Source organism: Glycine soja, chromosome 5, assembly GCF_004193775.1.
Source record: "Glycine soja cultivar W05 chromosome 5, ASM419377v2, whole genome shotgun sequence".
Lineage (NCBI taxonomy): Eukaryota > Viridiplantae > Streptophyta > Magnoliopsida > Fabales > Fabaceae > Glycine > Glycine soja.
The window spans coordinates 3,672,989-3,693,871 of NC_041006.1; the positions used below are offsets into that span (position 1 = coordinate 3,672,989).

A 20,883-nucleotide genomic window follows, 5' to 3' on the forward strand; every position below is an offset into this window, starting at 1 on the left:
CGTCCTGTTTTGTCTGCCTGTTACGTGATCGAAAAACTGAAGGATTCTATTTGCTATTGGCGCTTGTGACTATTGCATCAGCGATGGTGTTGGCTTTCCGAGCCACAATGGAGACATTTATCACAGTCCTGGTGCTTCTTGCATTTGCAGGTTACCGTCGCAGGGTTTTGATTCAACAAAGATGGCGAATTTCCCTTCATGTGGGGTGGTGTTTGCTCGATCAGCCTTATATTCAGATCAAAGAAGGGGCTCTTCGCTCTGGCTTGTGCCACCTTTTTCAGCTTGTTTGCCACCTATTGATGAATGAAGTAAATGCAATTAAATTGGTAAGTGTCAAGGCAATTAAGTAGTATATATTCTTGGTTATGATTGGGGATAAAAGCTTCTTGTTGTTATTGTAATAATTTATAAAATAGGCTAGTGTTCTGACTTGTGGTAGCACGTAAACAGTTTGTACTGACAATTAGAAAAAAAAATTAGCATGTAATTGGCAATTTTTTTAAATTACAAAAGGAGATCCCAAATGTTTTGTTCCTTGTTTCTTTTTCTTTTGTTGTTTACTCTGCAACTTACCCTGACTGGAACACTACTGGAGTTTTTTTTTCTTCTATAAAGCCTGCAGGTACCGTTCAAGGGATCCCATATATATAGCATGGATTATTGAGGGAGTGTTTGGTTTGGTTGTTTTCTGTTTTCATTTTTCTTGAAAACAGAAAACGGTGATAGAAATGTGTTTGGTTGGATTTCTGAAAATATTTTCAAGTGAAAATGAAAATTGAAAACAACCCGATTCTCGTTTTCAATATTTTAAGTTAAAAACAAAAATTTCATTTCGGGTAAAATGAAATTGCGATTACAATGAATATAATTTTAAACAAATCTAAAGATATAAAAGGACGAGAAACGAGAAGTCAATATATCATAAATTTTTAGTATTTTTATTTGATGAAAAAAAAAACAAAAAGTCAAATTAAACATATTTTCAAAATTTTAATCTTTTAAAAATAAAAATAAAAATAGAAAATAAAAATACTGATAAACACACCCTAATAATCTTGTTTGAAGATTTTGTAGAAGGCCGTTGCGGGTAAATGTATGAGCATACATATAGTAGTTATTGTAGGATCAAGGGAGAGGAAACCTATCCGAAAGTCTCTATGCGGAATTACGGATCTATCTTCGGTTTTATAAAGGATTTTTTCTTCTAAGAATTTTAGATTCAATGTTAACAAATAATTAATGTATTGAAATTAAACTTCACTTATTTATTTCTCTTAAAATCTTTTTAATGTTTCTTTTTAGTTTAACATCAATCTTTTCTAAGAGACCTACATGCATTATGTGTGACATAGGAATTACATCTCCTATAAAATTACAGTCCTTAAGTTTTTCTTCTTTCAAATTATATATAATATTAAGTTTTTTCTATTTCTAAGTTCATCAAATTATATTTGAAAACATTACATTAATATCTTGGTTATACCAACACCTCTTAATGTTTAAAAATATTACATTAATACTCCTTAATATTAAATTAACACTTTCTATAAAATAGATTATTATAATAATTAAAAAGTTTGAGGTGTTTGTATAATTTCATAAAATCTTAAAAATATTTTTGTATAATTTACTCTTTAAAATAAGAAAGCTATTTTGCACAAAAAAGACCAAGTCTTATTGTTAGCAATTAAAAATGCACATTATACATGGTTGGGTTAATTAAGGTAGAAAGTTTAAGGGAATATATATAATTTGTCGCGGTTTTTTTTTGGTATCGGTCAAATTTTATTTTGGTTCTTTTATTTTTAATTTGTGAATTTAGAAAGCGTTTACTTTACTTTTGTTTCCTACTTTTTTTTCACTTTTTAATTATAAAACTGTTACCTTATTTTTTAAATTTCTTTTCTATTTTAAATATTTGTAAAAAAAATAGAGAAAACAAAATGAAGTTATTTTCAGTGTTTCCTGCATAAATATTTGAGAGCAAAATATATTAATTATAATATCAACAATGGATTTTTTAATTAATAGTTATTATTACACTTTATTATATTTTTCACATAAGAGGAGGAGCCAAATCCCATACCACTTGAAGAAAGACGGAGGAAACATTTATTGTGAACATTTTTTTTAAAACATTTTTGTTTGAAATTATACTGTATCAATATGAATTTTGAGCTAATTTATAACAAAAGTCACATTTAAATATTTGATTATTTAATATTTAGTTTCAGTTTCCGTTCAAGAAAAATATTTAATTTCAGTTTGATAATCTGTTTTTCAATTTGATTTGATTTGACTGAATGGGTTTAACAACGCTAATAAATACAAGATAAGATACGTGGCCGGATCGCACCGTTACCTTTGCTACGAAGTTATATGGATTGAGGAAATTAAAAAAATAATAAAATGTCAAAATAGAGAAATTTCTTGTTCGCAAAGTCACTAGTGTATATATGCCACTACCCGGCTCGCAATGCGTTTAAAGCGGCTAACGGGTACGCTAGCGCTAGCAACTCTCCAAATTCTTTTCCGAAGAAGAAGCCTCGTCTCCGATTAGGGTTAGGGTTTCAGTGTTCTCTCTTCCTTCCGTGTCACTGTTACGCTTCCCTTCGTCGGTCCTCGCTTGCGCTCCGAGAGCTATGGACTCTGCTCTTGTGATCAAGGTTCCGATCCTAATTTCCCTTCTTTTTTTCCCTCTCGTACTTCTGTTTCTTTTTTCGGCCTTGAATTATTTTGTCTTTTTTGTTATTACTTTTGTTGTGTGATACTCTGCGTTTAGTCATCTAGATATTTCATGGAGAAAACGAAGATGAGTCGTTTTTTTTTTGTTTGTGATTATTTTGCTGGCTGATATGAAGTCGTTTTCATTTCGTTGTTGATTTTGTTAGAATCGGGTTAAATAAAAATCTACGTGCATCCTTTCCTAGTTTCGCCTTTAATTTTATTGTCTTGATGATCGGAGCACGGAATTATGATTTTATACCCATTTATTTGTAGTGAGTTTTGAAAAGACGAACGGAGCTGAAACCCCAATGCTTGTTGGGTTTCGGTGTGAACAATTTGGTTTTGCCTTGAAAACAGATTAGCGTGGGTTTCATGAAAATCAATTCATTCCTGGCATTTGCTTGATGTTTCATGGTTTTTTTTTTTTGCCTGGAGTATCTTTTGTGGTTAGACCGATTCACTTTTATGAATTTCTACTTGTATTAAAATTGATATGCCCAGTGGATGTTTCATTTTATTGGGGCTCTGTTTTAGTTTTATTGATTGTATATTTTGGAATAATTTATCGAGGATTCTGTTGATCATTCACAAAAAAACGGATCCTGTCGATCAAATATATGATTGTACATCTTAATTTTGCCGGTAATCTTTAGTATAACATGTGATTTGTGGAGACCTATATCCATTGTGGAATTTCACAAAAAAATTTGGCGCAATACCTTGCCGATAAAAAAAATTATTGTGTTTTTTTACATGTCATAGCTGGACTTCATTTTGTTTAAGTCTTGATGAGTGGTTCTATAACCATGCAAATCTTTGCTTATTGGACAATAAATCGCTTTTTGTTGGACAGGTGAAATATGGAGATACCCTCAGGCGCTTCAGTGCTCATGTTGATGAGAATAATAGGCTGGATCTTGACATGGTTGGCTTGAGAGCAAAGATATGTTCTATCTTCAGTTTCAGTGCCGATGAAAATTTAATTCTGAGATATGTTGATGAAGATGGCGACCTGGTGACTCTAGTTGATGATGATGATTTGCGTGATGTGATGAGGCAGCAATTGAAGTTCTTGAGAATTGATGTACATATGAACAGTGGTGATAAATCAAATGCTGGCTCTAGTGGAAGTGCCACCCCCTCAGAAACTTGTCCTGTCACAAGCCCATTTCTGCTTAGAAATGCTATGGTACGTGAACATCTTTCTAAAAAAGCAGCATCTTCAAGTCCTGTGGTTGATAATCTTGCCAATTCAATTATGAAAATGGGACTAAATTCCCATTTCCAGCCTCGTGATACAGCTGGTGAAAGCTCAAAAACTGGTGTTCCTGAAGAACCTATCACTAAAGCAATGGGTCCACAATCTTCACATGTGGACTCAGCCTCCAATGCCAGTGTCAATAGTGATAGTGCTACCCCCATAAGATCTCCAATTCCAAACCCTTATCTAAGTGGAAATGCTGTTAAAGTTGACATCTCATGTTCTGTGCCCGAACCAGTACGCCAGTTTTTTTCCAAATCATCAAGTTCAAATGCTGCTGCGTCTTCAAGTCAGCTGCCTGCAAATCTCGCTGATTTAATTTCCCTAGTGCCTGAACCAGTACGCGAGTTTCTTTCCAATTTATCGCATTCAAATGCTGCATCTTCAAATCAGCTGCCTGTTAATCTCACTGATTTAGTTTCCCTACTGGGACAATCTATTCTAAATTCTCATTGCCAGCCTCATGTTGCAACTGGTCCATTCGCAAAAAATGGTGTTCCTGAAGAACCTATCACTTCTGAAGCAAGAGGTCAACAGATCCCATCTGCAGACTCGGCTTCCAATGCCACTCAACAGGTGGAGGCAGGAGTTGCCACTATTGATCTCAATGCCCCTCCTTTTGATCCCTTTTTAGCTCAGTTCACTTGTGAAAATAAGGCTCCACTTTCATCAGAAGCTCCTAATGGTCATGGTAAGAAGGGTAAAATGCCGACTGTCGATAGTTCTGCTGGTAAGGGTGACAGTAGTGGGATATCCTCAAGTTTTGCTGCTCCTAATAATTCAACCCAGACTACATCATTGACTTCTGGTGCTTTCATTGAATGCCCATTTGCTGGGACATATATTAATTCTTGGACACCACTTCCTGGAAACTCTCAAATGCCCCCATTTAAAAGGAGCCATAGTCACACTGATGCAATGTCTGGTATGTTCCATAAGGGGGTCCGCTGTGATGGCTGTGGTGTCTATCCAATAACTGGACCTCGTTTCAAATCCAAAGTGTAAGTACTTTGTTTTGCTTGGATTTATGGTGAAATTGTTTTCAGGGAAATAATTTTTTGTCCTTTGTGCAGAAAGGAAAATTATGATCTTTGCAACATTTGTTTCAATGAAATGGGTAATGGGACAGATTATATCAGAATGGACCGCCCTGCATCTGCTCGGGCCCCTCGATACTTACATGGACATACAAAAAACTTTGTAATCACTTTTGAACAATATATAACTATTTTCTTCTCCCTATGAGAGTCTATTCATTTAACCCTTTTCTTTTATGGTGCAGCCAACATTACCACCACATATTTTTAAGAAAGGTGCCATTTTGAAGCATGCAAAGCCAAAACTAGATAGTAGGTTTATTTTGGATGTTAATGTGATAGATGGTACAATGATGGCTCCATCTACTGCATTTACAAAGATCTGGCGGATGCGCAATAATGGCACTATAGTCTGGCACAAGGGAACTCAACTTGTTTGGATTGGAGGAGACAAGTTTAGTGACTCTCATTCAGTTGACTTAGAGGTTTGATAAATATTCATATTGTTGTTTAATTATTTCTTTTAAGGTTTATTAGCTTTTCTCTGGGTTTGTTTTGCTTGTTATAGAATCTGTGGCATGCTAGTTTTTGAGTGCTCTCTCTTGTTAAATATCCCAGGTTCCTGAGGATGGTGTCCCTTTGGAGAAGGAACTTGACATTGCCGTTGACTTCACAGCACCTCCATTACCTGGTCGTTACATATCATATTGGAGGATGACAACTCCATCTGGACATCAATTTGGCCAACGTGTTTGGGTCCTTATACAGGTAAATGAGTGTTGAAGGAATTTCTTTTTCCTTCATACTGGCAGAGGGTCATTGGGTTTTACTCTTAGTGGTGTATTAATATCCTTGCTTTCTTGTATTAATAATACACACAGGTTGATGCCTCTCTCAAGGACTCATTTTATGATAACTCTCAAGGTCTGAACTTGAATATTCCCCTCGATATCAGTGGCTCTAAAGGACCTCATATTATAGATATCAATGTCCAGCCTACTGAGGATGATACTGTTCTTCAAACCCGCAAGCCTAATGCTCCCATTGAGCCTTTGAATCAAATGGTTGATGAGGAACCAAGGTTGGAGCTGGAAAACGAATTCCCTATAAATGAAGCGACATTTGTTGCCCCTGTTGCCTCAGCCCCAGCTGCAACCTCTGTGGCATCTTCATCAGTGCCTTGTCCTATAATTGATCTGTCTGAAACAACCCCAGCTGTTCCATCTAATCAGCAATCCCCAACCGTGGATGTGCCATCGTCATCTATGGGTACTGGTGGAGGAATTAATTCTGTGGAGGAGAATCTACTTAAAGAGCTTGAGGAGATGGGTTTTAAACAGGTTGATTTGAACAAGGAGATCTTGAGGAAGAATGAGTACGATCTGGACCAATCCCTAGACGCTCTCTGTGGTGTTGATGCTCTCTGTGGTGTTGATGTCTGTGGTGTTTCTGAGTGGGACCATATGCTTGAAGAGTTACAGGAGATGGTAAGTTGTTCTGGTTGTTCACCTTTTATTTTATTATCAAAATGCCTGCAATTTGAAGTTCTTTACCTTCTAATCCCGCCTCTTACTAAGCAATTTGTTCAACTGGATTCTCTCTTTTGATTAGTGATTGGGTGTGTGTGCAGGGTTTTCGTGACAAAGAGATGAATAAGAGACTGCTTGAGAAAAACAATGGAAGCCTCAAACGTGTTGTTATGGATTTAATAAACGGCGAGTAGTTTTAGTTGAAATGTTAGTTAATAGTTTATGTAAAGGTGACGACTTGTGCTCCTAGGGTGCCTGATACTTGCCTGGCAGTCATAATTATCTAATTTCCTATCTCGATCTTGAGTTGTGGTGATTCATCACAATTGAACAATTTGATCTATCCTATGCTTGGATTTAAGTATGTTATGAACTCAAAAGTATATAGCTAAATCATTTTGGTTATTTATAGATTAACCCTTTTTTTATGTATATATTGCGCTGCATGTGTTCAAAACTTCAAATCGCCAATTTCTTTCCTACTTGTGGGGCTTTAATTGAACCCTGAAAAGGAGGGAGGGGTGGATAATTAATTATTCATTTATTGTGACCTTTTGCTCGTCCCCAACGTAAGAGGGTGCATGATGCTTCATACCTGTCACCACCTTGTCGTTTGAGGATATGAGTTAGCTATTCATTCATTAAGGACATACTTTATCTTTAATTGAAATAGTATTTTCTCCGCTTAACGGGTAACTTTATATTTGTTTTGTTACCGATGGGAAAGTCCTTCTCATCTTAAATTGTAAATTAAGACTATTGGGTTTGCACCAATCGAAATACAAGGGAACAATTTCAGTGGGCTTTAGAAAGTTCAGAGCCAATTACTGATCTGTTTACACTAACCTTTTCTCGACAATAATAATGCTATAGTATCATATGAAAGATTAGGGCAAAATTTTGCATTCTTATTATAAAAAATTGGAAGGATTTTTCATTCCAATGGCATTTAGATATAGGGTGTTTGGGCAGACAGATTAAAGTTTTTTTTTTTTTCAAATTACAGAGAATAGAAAGATAAAAGACCATTTTAAATTTGAAGAAATAAAAATTTTAATGAATAAAATTTTGTAATCTCATTTTTAGTTTATTAGAACATCCATTTAGAAAAAAATTATCATCATCTTTCTCTCAAGTCGTAATTAATACTTATCGATAAAAAAGATTGTGTTCGAAAGGGTTCTTTTTTATGCTAATAGCCGAACAAATTTTACAAGAATGTTGGAAGCCATCTCAATATTTGTCTTTACAGGTAAGAGAAGGATATTGAGCCGTGTTAAATGGAGACTCGTGTACCTCATGGATACTCGATATAGAAATATACTAGCTGGTGTCTCTGACAGTCTGACTCATACGAAAATTTAATAAAATCTCTTTTAAAATGGTGTATTGTTCTTGTGTGGGTTGTGTTGTGTCCACCATCATGGATGGAATCATGTTAGTGTTGACAAGAATACATGACAAGATTTTTAAAAGAATTGTGTGAAGTGTGAACTGACTTTCAAATTAAAAAGTTACATTAAAGGAATTTCTCAATCTCTAGATAACTTTCTACTTGTTTGGCCCAAAATATGTCTCTCTACTATTATGCAGCAACTTTCAATTATTCACATGTCAATTCTGGCCGTATATCAGAACCATTTTGTATTTTCTTTTTCATTACAGTACCATTTGTTAGGTAGATGCTAACTCCAACTTTCTAGGCTGTGTTTAGATTAGCATTTCAAAGCTTCAAAAGCCCGTTTATACTTAAAAATAAAAAATAAAAATAACTCCAATCTTGGATTGAACTAAATGTGGCTTATGTTGGAAGCAACTGTTTCCCAAACACACGCCTAGCTGCCTCTCCCTTTCCCTTTTCCTCAATTGAGAGATGTTAGTAATACACTATTATTAAATAAGTCTTAGTCATAGTTCTGTTTTTTTTTTTTAATAAATTTCAATTAATAATAATAAATGTATTAAAAGGAGTATGTTGGAGAGCACTTCCCCCCTTATGTGGCTTCCTTTGCAATGGAATTAGATTCCCTTTAGGAATGGAATCTAAAATAGCTGAATCTAATTTTGGAAATGATAAATATCCAAGGAATTAGATTCAAGACAATCAATTTGAGAATAAACAAAGGTTGTTATGCCTACCATTCTGGCTATAAATTGCAGCATGTGATAGCAGATTAATCGTGTGCTTGTGCTTAATACCTAGAACAATGCTGAGCTCGGAGGACTACCACGCCCACATATCAAAAGTTCATAGGACAGAGTGTTCTCACTGATGTCCCTCGCTACCCCAATGGTCACCTAGCCTTCAACAACCAACATAGCCATCACAAGATCCTTTCTAATGCAAGGGTTGGGTATGATGAAACCACTCCTGCTGAGACAGAGGGTGGTGAAGTCGTGGATGTTGAAAGGGATCAGTGCACCAACAAGAAGATAAGGGTCGCTTTGAATTGCACAAGTGGAAGACCTATTGGCCTTAAAAAGCTTATAGCCACAAGCCTAGTTTGCTATTAAAAAAACCTACCTAATACAAACATCAAAGTCAGCAATATGATTGTGTGAAAATAAATAGCTGCATAGCCAGCCATTATGTTTGCTTAACCCTAGAGTGTTTTATATATGTAGTAGTACATTAGTACTGAACTTTGCCATGTATGAACTATTAATGAAGCATATACATCAGTATAACTACAACATATTTTAATTATAGCATGCTATGGTTAATTACTTCATTATTGTTTTTTTTTTTTATCTATATCGAAGAATTTACAACAATTAAGATAACTTGCTAAACTAATTAAGTGAGATTCCCTCAGTTATTATTGTTTATTTCAGCCTACCTTCTTGTGACTTGTGAGTATCAATATCTAAATCTGTCAGCGTAAGTAAGCCAGAATATAAGGATGCATATTAAAAAAGAGTAAATCAAAGTGGGTGTTATATTAAAAGGAAATAAAAGTCATGTATCATTTTTGGTGTGGAATATTTTTGGGGGCATTAAATCTCCTAGAAGACATAAGATTGAACAGGTTCCTGAGGCTATTCTTACTCTCAGGCTTGCGCTTTTGTTGGATTGGAGGGGAACCACACAATTCATCAAAAGGGTTATCCAAAGTTAACCCAGTCTCAATCCTTCTGGACACTGTGACAAGCTCATAGGAGTCCCAAAGTGACTGCTGAAAATCCCAGTAAGTAGAAGTGTCCCTAGAACTAGAAGAAGAAGCTTGTGGCTTGTTCAATGCTTCAAGCTTAAACCTTGAAGGCTTGCCTCTGAAGTTTCTTCTGTGAGCTTCAAATTCGCTCATGGGCTTGCAAGTGCCGGAGTGGCTGTACCATGCCTGTGCAACAGCTTTCAGAACTTCAAAGTCTTGGTGTTGTTGGAGCTCTGGCCTCTTCTTCATGGCACTGAGAAAGTGTTGTCTTCATGAGGCCATGGTTATGTTACTTTCGTGGGAAGCTTGGCCTCATATGGAAAGGGATAAGCTGAAGCAGATGCAACTTCCTTTTCTTTTTTTTTTTTTTTTTTTTTTTTTTTCTGGTCACTCGGAATGCATTTGGCTTTGTTATCCTAATTTTTGTGACCATGAGTTTATTTCTGTGTCCTTTCAGTTAAGGAGTAACTATTTGGCAAGTGCTAACCTGAAATATCCTCTTACTCTAGTCAACCCAAGAACTAATAAAATGTTTATTTTTTATTTTACTTTTTAAATACATTTTTTTGTTGCTAATTAAAATTTAATAAAAATTATTAAATTACAAATAAAATTCATTAAATAAAAAATGAGATTCAAAAAATTGTTATAATAAATTTTAACTAATAATATAAAGAGTATATTTTAAAAAAATGTATCGCTAACATTTCTAAACAATCTAAGTCTAAATTATGTTTCTTGATTTCAAGCCATTCGGCTTGGTAGGGTTGTAACATGAGTCTCAATAATATATTGTTAATTCGGAAGGTTAAATTAACTAGTAAGTTCCTGAATTATTTGAATTTTTTTAATTAGATCTTTAAATTAAGAAAACTTATTATTTTCTGTCTCAAAATAATAGTTGTTTTATATAGATAAAAAAGTAAAAAAAAATAGATGAACAGAATATAAATTTTAAAGAATTAATCTTATATTATGATTAATTTATTTATAAATTTTGTTGTTTATCATTAACATCATAACAGATATTAATGAAAAAATTTAATTAATGTTATATTAAAAAATTAAAATGATAATTATTTTGAGATAAATTTTTTTTTCTTACAAAATAATTACAATGGGACGAAGGAGTAGTATAAATCCTTGATTTTGTGAAATTGTTGTAATTGGATTATTGGAGTTAGTTTAGCATCTAGAAACCGCCAATGACATTTTGTGATATTTTAAAAACTTTAGAAACTAAATTATAAAAATTATGAAAAGGACTTACATTTTTCTATAAAAAAATTGGAGTTCTAATTAAAAATTTCTAAATAATTTAAAGACCTATTGATTAGTATAACCATTTAGAAAAAAGAATGTCGACTACGACATAAGAAACAAAATTGAAGGGAGAAGAGCTTTTTCTTCTTCTTTATCTACTTGATTGTAATATTTTATCCAAATAACAAGATTGTTGAACAATATTCGGATATTTATCAGATTTATTAAATAAAGAAAATCCAATAAAGTCATAACTGGTTTGTCCTTTTTGTAGCATGTCTCAATTCAAAAGTATCGTCTTTTTTTTTTTCATTATTAAAATGTTGAGAAAATAAATTGTTAACTCTTCACAAAATGTGTATTGTTTCTATTTCATTTATTTTATTAAAAGCTTACTAATGGTTAATGAGAGAAGTGGAAAGAAAATTAAATAGTTATTGTTTTTCCCGTCTCGTAATTTAGAAGGAAAAAAAAAATACTATAACCCATTTGAAAAGATTAATCAATGGAAATAAAAAAAAAAACTCAAACAACTTTTGATTACGTATTTCTTGAAGAAATTGTGATCATGATGTGTTTTGAACTTAAAATTTTCATCCTTTGGATAAGTCTTGGAAGTTGGAACGCGTGCCACTGTAGGTTGAACGGAATCCCAAACATTCTCTAAGTTAAAACCTATTTGTTTATTGTTAAAAATGATTTTATAACAATTTTTAGAATACTATTTAAAACACTAAAAATAACTTAGTTGATGTTTAATTTATGTTTCAGATGAAACACATTTTTCACATTCTGTTGTAGATATTTTGTTGATACAGTTGTATCAAAGCATATGTTGGTCTCCCAACTATTTAAGCTTTATGAAATATTAAGGTCCTGCTTTCAGGAACTGATGCGTACAGGGATCTTAAACAATTGTACAGATGCAGAGTTCTGGGATCTTGTCCCAGCATCTTCTTTTACTTTTTTTTGTAGAAAATACTAAAAGGCATTATAAGCTTATGGCTAATCATGCTGAATTGGTTAGAATTTAAGAATGTCATGCTTCCAAAATATGTTAATGAAAAGGAGAAGTTGAACAAATTTAATTTTCTTGAGGCTGCAGGTTTGCTTGCTAGGAGAATGAGCGAGAAAACCTCCATTTTGGTGCCAATCTTCTTTAATGCAACCATATTAAGTTTCTTCCGTACAAATAGAGGAACAAAATGATGGAACGTCTGAGCTTAATGACAGAAATGATTTTCCAAATTTACCCAAAAATCAGTGTCACTCAAAAGTGTAATCTTTGAGTTTGCTGCATTTTAGTAAGGTGAATGTTCGAAGCAGCAGCTGTATTTATTTATACTATATGCAATGATGACGGCTAGTAGCACTACATGGCTGATAAGAAGCATTGACTTGGTAATGTTGAGTTTTCCTGGAGACAGAGGATCAGTATCAGTAAACATGAGAATTCTTTTCTAAAGAACTATGTACTATATGAGCTCTCATGTTATTAAATGATGCTTAACTCCTATGGAGTGAAATTAAAAATGCATAAAGTAGAGGTTTAGAAAGGGGGAAATCCTTTTGATCTGAATGAGTCAGAGTACCTGGTATCATAATTTACTAGGGTTGCCAACGGTACTCATTCTTATTAGTTAGATACTATGAAATTTAGATAAAAAAAAAATCCACTCGTTGAGGAGGTAATTAGAGAAAAATATTTCAGATTTTATTTGATTCTAATCACCATGCTTCTTGTGTTGAAATTTAAAGCTAATGACTACCTATTGAGTTGGATATATTACAATTAAACCTACAACAATCATGTAATTATTATCAAAGTGACTCAACCATCATAATATTTTTTTAAATAATTCAATTTATTTAACTTAACCTACAATAACCAACCAATTAAAATCATAAAGAACATGTATGCTAGGAACGGATTACTCCTTAATTAGTTTTAGTAAACTAAGAAGGTTTTGTCCTTTAACAAAAGGGAAAAGAAAATAATCGAAAAAGAGGGCTTTCTAGGTTTAACTTGTGCTGATGTACACTTGGGCTATAGAAATATTATAATACCTGGACTTGAGTCTGACGACACCATAGCGACAGATCCATGTCCACTGATTGTTATTGGAAGATGGTGATGGCTCAGCCCATTTCATGATTTTCTTCTTCAAATATTTCTTATTTCCTCCATATTCCTTTTCAACTCCATTTCTAAAAGGTTTTTATTTATTTATTTTTAGTATGTTATAAATTATTAATATTCATTAATTTTATTGATGATAATTATTTATTAAAAAATTTAATTGATCATTTTTATTGAAATTTTTATTTTCAACCACCTTTATTTTTTTTCAACTAGAACATTTGAACTCAAAATATTACTTAAAATATTCAAATTTAGTTTTAGTGGGACCAATTGGTTTCTTTTAAAAGGTCTGACATAACATGTCATCAACCATGCACGAGAAGGTGAGATTAAAAGGCCTAAAAAATATGTCATAAATTTAGGCTTTGCCGTGTTTTCCATTGTGCATAACAAATTCAATTCCTAACCTATTAAACAACCTTTTTCTTATGTGTATAGAAAAAAGACTCCTTTAAAGCTCAAGCAACCTTTTTAGTTTTTAAGGTTGGGTGTTTTGGCCTTTTGTGTAGGTGTGATGCATGGCCCCTATATGTGATCAATTATCACTGCCACGGCACTACCTAGTGTCCTCCATACCAAAGTTGCTTTTTACTCCGACTCCTTAATTCACAAGTTCTTATATTCTTTATCTGCTCTTAGTTGTCTCATCTCATATAGTACTTTCCATTGGTTCTTTTTCTTTGATCCGCTCCATACGGCTTTACCAATTCCTATTAAATTCTACCATAAGTACATAGTATTTTCAAGTATACCCTGCTATGATTCTCTTTTCATTTAAATAAATAAAGTATTGGATAAAAAAACTAAATTTATTTAGTATCTTAATACTTTTATGCTTAATAAATAGACGATTATTAAAAAAAATATAAAAAGAGTTTTGAATTATTCAATATGTACATTTTTTATTATCTAAATATACATTCCTCTAGAAAGTGGTATCTTAAATGCAACATTTGATTTCTAGCTGGACCACTTGCGTTGATGAATTATCGAATTTTCTAAAGTCACTTTGGAAGGAAATGCCGGAAAAACTTTGCAAAGGGAAGCTGAAAAATTATAATTAGACACGATAAATTTGTCTTTACAGTTTTAGTCAAAATAACGGAGCATATACAGCCTCGAAACTCAAATCTGTAGATTTGAGCTGTCCTTTGTTTTTAGACACTAAAGCTTTATAATGACTTGGAAACAAAGTTTTCTCCAGATTTAGGCAAAAACAGTGCCTGGAAATTTGATTCACTTTAGATATAGTAAATTTGTTTATTCTGAATAATCAGTTTTTTTTATCTATATGAATTAAAAATAAGTACCAAAAGATTTATAATATTTTATGCACTCTATTTAATCAAGTGAACCAAACTTTCTTTATAACAATTGTTTAAAAGAGAAACTTTTTAATAACATATTGATTAATATGAAAAAATTTCGTTAAAAGTGGATAAAGATTAGAGTCAGTAAATTGATTGATCGAAGTTATACGTGATATAACATTAGTTATTATACTTACTAATCAGTCTAAGAACTTGTGATTAAATTCCAACATAAATATTATAAGATTACACTATAGTGTAGTCATGTTGATAAACCAAAAAATATACGAAATTATTTTATTACATTTTTTTGTTAAAAAATGTTTTGAAATGCTCCCATAATTTATTATATACAGCTGAAATTTATTAAAATGCAAAAATTTATTGGTCTTATATCTTATTTAATTAGTTCAATTTATAATTTTATAGTTTTAAATAAATTTTAATTATTAATAAAGAATGTATTACTTACCTCCTCTTCAAATCTTTTCCATTTCAAAATCTCTGTAATGGCCTTGAGGATTATTAGAAATTTATTTAAAGTATTTATAATGTTTTAAAATTATTATAAAATGATACATGATGCGTTTGTTTGAATACATTTATTGCCATGCTCATAAATATTTAAGTGGCTAATCATTTAAATTAATCTTTTAGAAACAGACACTTGATTCTTCAAAGATCTGATTCTGGCGTATAATTTAGTTTCTTAACATTTAAACTAGACATTGAATTAATTTTAATAGTGATTTGATCCATAAAATGATACGTATTTTAAAGTTGAGACATTAATCTTTTGATGAATAGTTGAGACATTAATCTAATACTGTACTTAATTTTCCTTAAAGTTGACTCTATCAGTTGTGTAGTACTACTATCTTTTAATTACTAATTTAAGTACTCAAATTTATTTATGTATGTATGTTAAAGAAGTACTATGTTTTAGGTGTTCCATTACCGAGAATGTACAGAAATTGGGTAGCTAAGTAATTAGCCAATAGAGAGGACAAAATCATGGTAGGCTAGTTATTATTAGAAATAAAAATATCAACAATGTACAGAATTGGCAGCTGTAAAGTAGTGGACGAATATATTGTACCATTCATATAAATATAAAATTCATGAAGCAGTTGGTTATTTTTCTGGGATCTATAATATTATTCTACAACTTCTAAATAATCATTTCATGGAAAGTTTAATGAAGATGGGTCTCGTGTGTTGGGGTTTGCCGTTTGCTTTCTTTGTAGTCTTGTGGTTACAAATGTTGTTGTTATTAAATTATTAGTAAATGAAAAAAAAGCATTAAAAAAATGCCAAGTGTAAGCCATCATGTTGATCTTTTTGTGTGTCGGAAAAGCATCTAGTATCAGAAGCCAAACATGACTCAGCAAGACTTCGCAACTCCACAAAGCCGGTGGTGATAACACTGATTGGAAAGCAAAGTCTTTTTTTTTTTCCTTTGAGTTAAGACTTGAGACCCCAAAACATTTGCCTCTTTCTCTCCTCTTTGATCATCAGCATCAACTTCTCAAGGCTCAATCAACTTCACCAGTTCTAGTGAAACTGTGAAAGTGCCAGTGTTGTTTTTTTTTTTTAAGAAGCTGACATCATCATGGACTTCGACTTCAGGGCTAGTTTTCATTCTGTCAAACACCTCTCTGCTGTGCAAGCTGCTAGACTTCACTCTGGTACTTGATTTCTCACTTCCTATTTTAGCCTCTTTTCCTTTGTCTTTTTACTTGTTTTGTTTGAGTTTGAGTACCCATTTTCTGTTTTTTATTTTATTCCCTTTTATTTTCTTGTCCTGTTTGAGCTATGGTTTTTTGTGAGTTCTCAGTATTTTATGAACCCCAATTGCTATTCATATTGCCCTTTGAAGTGAAATTCTAGGATTTTTTTTCTTTAGTGGGTAGAACTGGGGGAAAGCATTTTAGTTCTCAGCCAAATTTGTATTTTTGTGATTGTTGGGTAACTCAGTGAACTCATTTATTTATTTCATTACATTTGATTTCTATCTCCGTGTCGTGTCCGAGTCCGTGCTTCTTAGGTTACAAGCACCTGCAACTACTGTTACAGAAAGAGTTTTTTAGGCTTTGTTTATGCTTCTGTCATTATTTATCAAAAGCATATTTCATTATGTGACTGAATTTGAAGAGATTCATTATGCTCTCAGACCTAGTGTGCATTAACTTTTAGGGTATGAGAGCTTTTCAACTGTAAGACCGTAAGATTTTTCGATGGCAAGAATGCTAAGTTATTTTTTTTTTCTCTTCTAAGTGCTTACAGACTATGGTAATTGCATGCCAAGTCAGTGTTTGGCTATATCGTGGCATGTAATGTTTTCCAGTGTGTAAATTTTTAGGCTGATGAAAGGGACAGCCATGTTTTTAATGTATACAAATCATTCTCTGGTGTCAAGATTGTTAATTTTCTTTTCTTACTTTAGACATATCACCCATGAACTCTGCGATCTGTTTATCAGAAGTAAAACTTAATTAGAAGATTAAAAAAATGTAACGAAGCTTCTACTGAGCTTTCACGTGTCTCTTCCCATAAAATGTTGTTGACCCATTACTCACTTCAAGGTCCTATTATATAATGGCTAGTTGTCTAGCACCTTCAATCATACAACCTAGCAGGTTGCTTTGTTATGATGTTGACGGAAAAAGTTGAATGAATTGGAGGCTAGACAGTGTAAGTCGTAAGGATGAAAATTGTGCACTGAAATAAAGCCATTCACATAATAAACTGTCTGAAGCTGATTCATTTCTGCATGTTCTGCATACACTCAATTTGGAATTGGCCTCCAACTATGGAGGAATTTAATTGTATGACTTGAGAGTCAGGTCTGTTAGTGTTTAAGCAGAGGGACAGTGAGAAACCAGAACATGACCTTTATTTTTATTTTCTGGGTTAGGCATACAAATAGCCTTAGCAACTAGCAAGGAAATATATTATTATGGTGATATTTACAATTGACCTATCAATGATGGACCATCATTAATAATCAAACTTGATTTGCTTTTGGGCTTGATTGGACTGTTGGAACACAAGTTAATAATGTCCATGCTTTTTGAAATAGAACCATGTTTATGGGAAACTGCATCCAGGTCCTGATCTATAAATTGTCATGTAAATACAGGTTCATGTTCAATGACTTGATATTAGGTATTTAGATTTGTACCAAGTGTGACATGTTCCTGGAAGTTACTAAAGAGCATAAGTGATGTCTAGTTCTGTACTTACCCTTCTTGTTTGGTATTTTTTGAGCTTGAGCAGTACATTCATTTTCCCATTGCCTTTATATTTTGAGACATTGAGATGCTCCTTCTATGACATGTCCTATGGAGTTGTTGTACTTGTCCTAGAAATTACTCACTGACCCCTTTCAAACCACAGATAATAATAATTCAGTGATCCATTACACAGATGTAGATAATGATGGCCGGTTTGATTTCTGATGTCCTTTTTGTGATTTTGAAATTGAAGTTCCTGTGCTCTGCAGCAATTTGGAAGAGGAGCATTGCTCTGCCCTAAAAAATGTGGTATGCCCTTTATGTTTCTTAAAATTTATGTTTAGCAGAAGTTACCACTAAGTGCTAACTTTACAATTTTCTTATAACCTTATTTTCTTTTTCCTTGATTAATTAGTATCTGTCCAATTACTTTATTATAGATTATAAATGCAATTATATAAATCTGAACAGAAAATTTATGTGTCTGCTTGATATGGTGCACTGTCCTGATCTGGATCAAGAAGATAAAGGATCCAGTGGTCCGGCAACCATTATATTTAACAACTGGGAAAAATGAAATAGGGACATTTCTATTTAGGTAAGTAAATCATGATTGAAATCTCTCCAATTTTCTTTTATCAGGTTTGTCCCGTTTGTGAAGAAAATATAGGGAAGGATGCAATCATGCAATTTACACATTCAAGCTCTCGAAGGGTATGCTTTACTTATCTAAAATCTGATGCGTTCTAAAATGTAATCTAGCACATGTTTGGCTTTATGAGCATTTGGTTATTATCTAACTCAATTCAATATATTAATATTTGATATGAAGTGGGCGTGGAAGCCTGAGAAATCTAGCATCTGGCCTGGTAACTCCGCAATGCTTGGCAAGAAGCTGGCCACCAGGGGAAACAAACAAGAATCAATAACTGATCCACTTTTGTCACCATTTATCTGCAACGTGCCTATTCCAAACTCTAACAATTTCCATCCAGATGAAAACTCCAGGTCCAGCAATAAGGATATAGACATTCCTGATGCAAAAAGGTATGGTTCTTTTTCCTTCAATATTTGTAATTGTTGTAAGTTAGCATAACAATAGAAAACTTGAGAAACTTATAGTGGGGAGTGCATGGGCAGCATGACATATAGAAGATTTATCTTTTTTCCCTTTGTTGTCTTTGCTATCTCCTGTTCCTTTTTGCATGTTAACGAGACTTGAAAATTGGAAGGTAAAAGAGCTTTGCTTTGCATTGAGATTAATCTGCTCAAAATTTTTTGAACAATTTTGTGGGACATAACCATGAAACAACTGAAATGACTTAAAACATTCTCCAGATTGTCTTTTTTTTTTTTTTTCCTGTTACTATGCTTGAGAGTAAATGTCTCTGATTTTTGTATGGTTGCACTTGATGTTGAATACTGAGACTTGACTTCCTCTTAAACAAAATTTACTAGTTGTAACGAATAATAATGCAATATTATGAGGAGCAGTTCAGTTTACATTCTCAGGAAGTAATGATGGTCTTTAGTGTCTTCATGTTTCTTTGCAAATTTTCTAGTATTTAGTCAGAATGGAGATGATTTGAAGCAATACTAATGTTCAATGCTTAGGTAATAAAAATAAAAATCAAACTTGATTAAGTGCGTGTTTGGATTACCGGTTCCAACCTCCGTTTCCGAGAAGCATCTCTTCCTTGCTTCTGCGGTGAAAGTGTGCTGTGGTTCATGCCACTGCATTTGAAATGGCGAAGCAAACACGCCCTAAGCTACTCACAGACAATGTATCCTATTACTGTATCAAGCTAATGTTAACTGATCCTGTTAGTTGGCTGGGTGGGTATTTAATGTGCTTGATCAGTTAAAGATTAATTAGGATTTAGGATGCTGGTTAATGATACTAATACTGATTCTGTATAACTCAGCAACTTACTAGTTTCAGAACTTGATTTTTACATAGCAATGAAATCATTCATTTATAAGATATGCCAATACGGCACATGTAGATTATTCCCACTTAAATAGCTTGTATTTGTTATTAAGGATGATTCAGATGTTTTCTCTCAAGGTTTGCCTATAAGGCTATAACTTTGCATTAGCATAACACTTTGACGATAATCTTTACACTCACAGTTTGAAGGATTACATATTGAGAGGTAAAATTTCTCAATATTTAATTTTGGTAAGGTGTCATTCCCCGGGGCAGGATTACCTGGCTATCAAAGGGATGAGACACCTGCTCTAATATCACGAGCATGTTCTCCTCAACAATTGCACTTTAATTAGTGAAATTTTTGTGACATGACATGGAGAAAATATTAATATATCATGAATGATTAATATCATTTACTTTAATATTAAATATTTATAGTATAGGTTGCAGATTATAAATGGTTTAAGTGTCAGAATCACCCATGAAGAAAAAAATTGAGTTATACACATAAGCTCCTGATTAGAACTTCCTAACCTATGTTTAAAATTTCAAGATTTTGCCATGCATTCGTGTAATCCTTAGCAAAAAACTAGAAAGCAAATTGATTTCAAGATTTTCCCATATTATGTCTTGTAAGCTTTGTAGTCAATAGCAATCATGTATCTTGGTTTTAAAAAAGAGAAACAAGGCTTGTGAAAAGTTTCCCCTTAAATCCAAGGCTGAAATATTGATAATGATTTTGTTTTTGCAGGACTAGCACATTTGCACCTGATATAGGTGATGAGAAGGATAAACAAGAGAGAAGGCTGAAGGCTGCTTTTGTTCAACAGTTGGTATTCTCAACCATTTTCGAATAAATGTGTTCCTAGAATTTAAAGTCACACAGGGCGTGGATTGGTAGCAGCTTCTTTTCAGATAGCCTCTGATGCTGATTCAAAAAGCACTGAGTTTTATTGTGCTGTATGGGTTTAGGGGATGTGTAGTAGTCTAAGCAATAGCTATATGTATTTAACTATATTTCATATCTTTCAATTAAAATTTGCCTTTTGGGACACTATATATAACTTCGTCAATCTGCTTTACCATATTGATTTCTGCCTACGTATCTCATTTTAGTTATCTCTTATTTAGGCGTTTCTAAGAAATGGAAAAAGGTTAAACTGACAGATCTAAATCAAATTACTAATATCAAGTTGTATCTATCCACCATATCTTAGGAGAGTTTCGGAAATAACCAAGGTTCAAGTCACAGTTGTACTTTTACAACTCGTATGATCTGTTATTTTTGTTCT

The 20,883-nt window shown here is 33.0% G+C and overlaps 3 protein-coding genes and 1 pseudogene across 6 annotated transcripts; 3 read left to right on the forward strand and 1 right to left on the reverse strand.

Moving 5' to 3' along the window:
• The first annotated feature begins 2,464 nt into the window (after positions 1 to 2,464).
• Positions 2,465 to 6,986, forward strand: LOC114411999 (protein NBR1 homolog). 2 transcript variants are annotated; one of them, XM_028375758.1, is made up of 8 exons: positions 2,465 to 2,666; positions 3,581 to 4,327; positions 4,448 to 4,989; positions 5,062 to 5,188; positions 5,271 to 5,510; positions 5,644 to 5,793; positions 5,907 to 6,512; positions 6,656 to 6,986. In XM_028375758.1, the coding sequence occupies exons 1-8, from the start codon at positions 2,643 to 2,645 to the stop codon at positions 6,746 to 6,748; spliced, it is 2,529 nt and encodes an 842-aa protein (XP_028231559.1). In that variant the 5' UTR covers positions 2,465 to 2,642; the 3' UTR covers positions 6,749 to 6,986. The 2 variants fall into 2 exon arrangements, with proteins under 2 accessions (XP_028231559.1, XP_028231558.1); XM_028375757.1 differs by having other exon boundaries at positions 3,581 to 4,989.
• Positions 6,987 to 8,695: 1,709 nt separating this feature from the next.
• LOC114412000 lies at positions 8,696 to 9,281 on the forward strand (annotated as a pseudogene).
• Positions 9,282 to 9,520: 239 nt separating this feature from the next.
• LOC114413799 lies at positions 9,521 to 9,955 on the reverse strand. Its single transcript, XM_028378333.1, has one exon. The coding sequence runs from the start codon at positions 9,953 to 9,955 to the stop codon at positions 9,521 to 9,523; it is 435 nt and encodes a 144-aa protein (XP_028234134.1).
• A 5,730-nt stretch (positions 9,956 to 15,685) lies between these two features.
• LOC114412001 (protein DEHYDRATION-INDUCED 19 homolog 5-like) lies at positions 15,686 to 20,680 on the forward strand. Of its 3 annotated transcripts, none has more exons than XM_028375759.1 (5): positions 15,686 to 16,110; positions 17,912 to 17,967; positions 18,301 to 18,372; positions 18,491 to 18,705; positions 20,343 to 20,680. In XM_028375759.1, the coding sequence occupies exons 1-5, from the start codon at positions 16,035 to 16,037 to the stop codon at positions 20,446 to 20,448; spliced, it is 525 nt and encodes a 174-aa protein (XP_028231560.1). In that variant the 5' UTR covers positions 15,686 to 16,034; the 3' UTR covers positions 20,449 to 20,680. The 3 variants fall into 3 exon arrangements, with proteins under 3 accessions (XP_028231560.1, XP_028231562.1, XP_028231561.1); XM_028375761.1 differs by having other exon boundaries at positions 15,695 to 16,110; positions 17,822 to 17,967; positions 18,183 to 18,372; XM_028375760.1 differs by having other exon boundaries at positions 15,695 to 16,110; positions 17,852 to 17,967; positions 18,183 to 18,372.
• Positions 20,681 to 20,883: the final 203 nt, after the last annotated feature.

Bases quoted from the DNA above. Each gene is read 5' to 3' on its own strand.
- LOC114411999 (XM_028375757.1), top strand. From the start codon at position 2,643: ATGGACTCTGCTCTTGTGATCAAG. The intron at 4,990-5,061 runs GTAAGTACTTTG...TCCTTTGTGCAG, and splicing joins CCTCGTTTCAAATCCAAAGT to AAAGGAAAATTATGATCTTT. The intron at 5,794-5,906 runs GTAAATGAGTGT...TAATACACACAG, and splicing joins GTGTTTGGGTCCTTATACAG to GTTGATGCCTCTCTCAAGGA.
- LOC114413799 (XM_028378333.1), bottom strand. From the start codon at position 9,955: ATGAAGAAGAGGCCAGAGCTCCAACAACACCAAGACTTTGAAGTTCTG.
- LOC114412001 (XM_028375759.1), top strand. From the start codon at position 16,035: ATGGACTTCGACTTCAGGGCTAGTTTTCATTCTGTCAAACACCTCTCT. The intron at 17,968-18,300 runs GTATGCCCTTTA...TTCTTTTATCAG, and splicing joins GCTCTGCCCTAAAAAATGTG to GTTTGTCCCGTTTGTGAAGA. The intron at 18,706-20,342 runs GTATGGTTCTTT...TTGTTTTTGCAG, and splicing joins GACATTCCTGATGCAAAAAG to GACTAGCACATTTGCACCTG.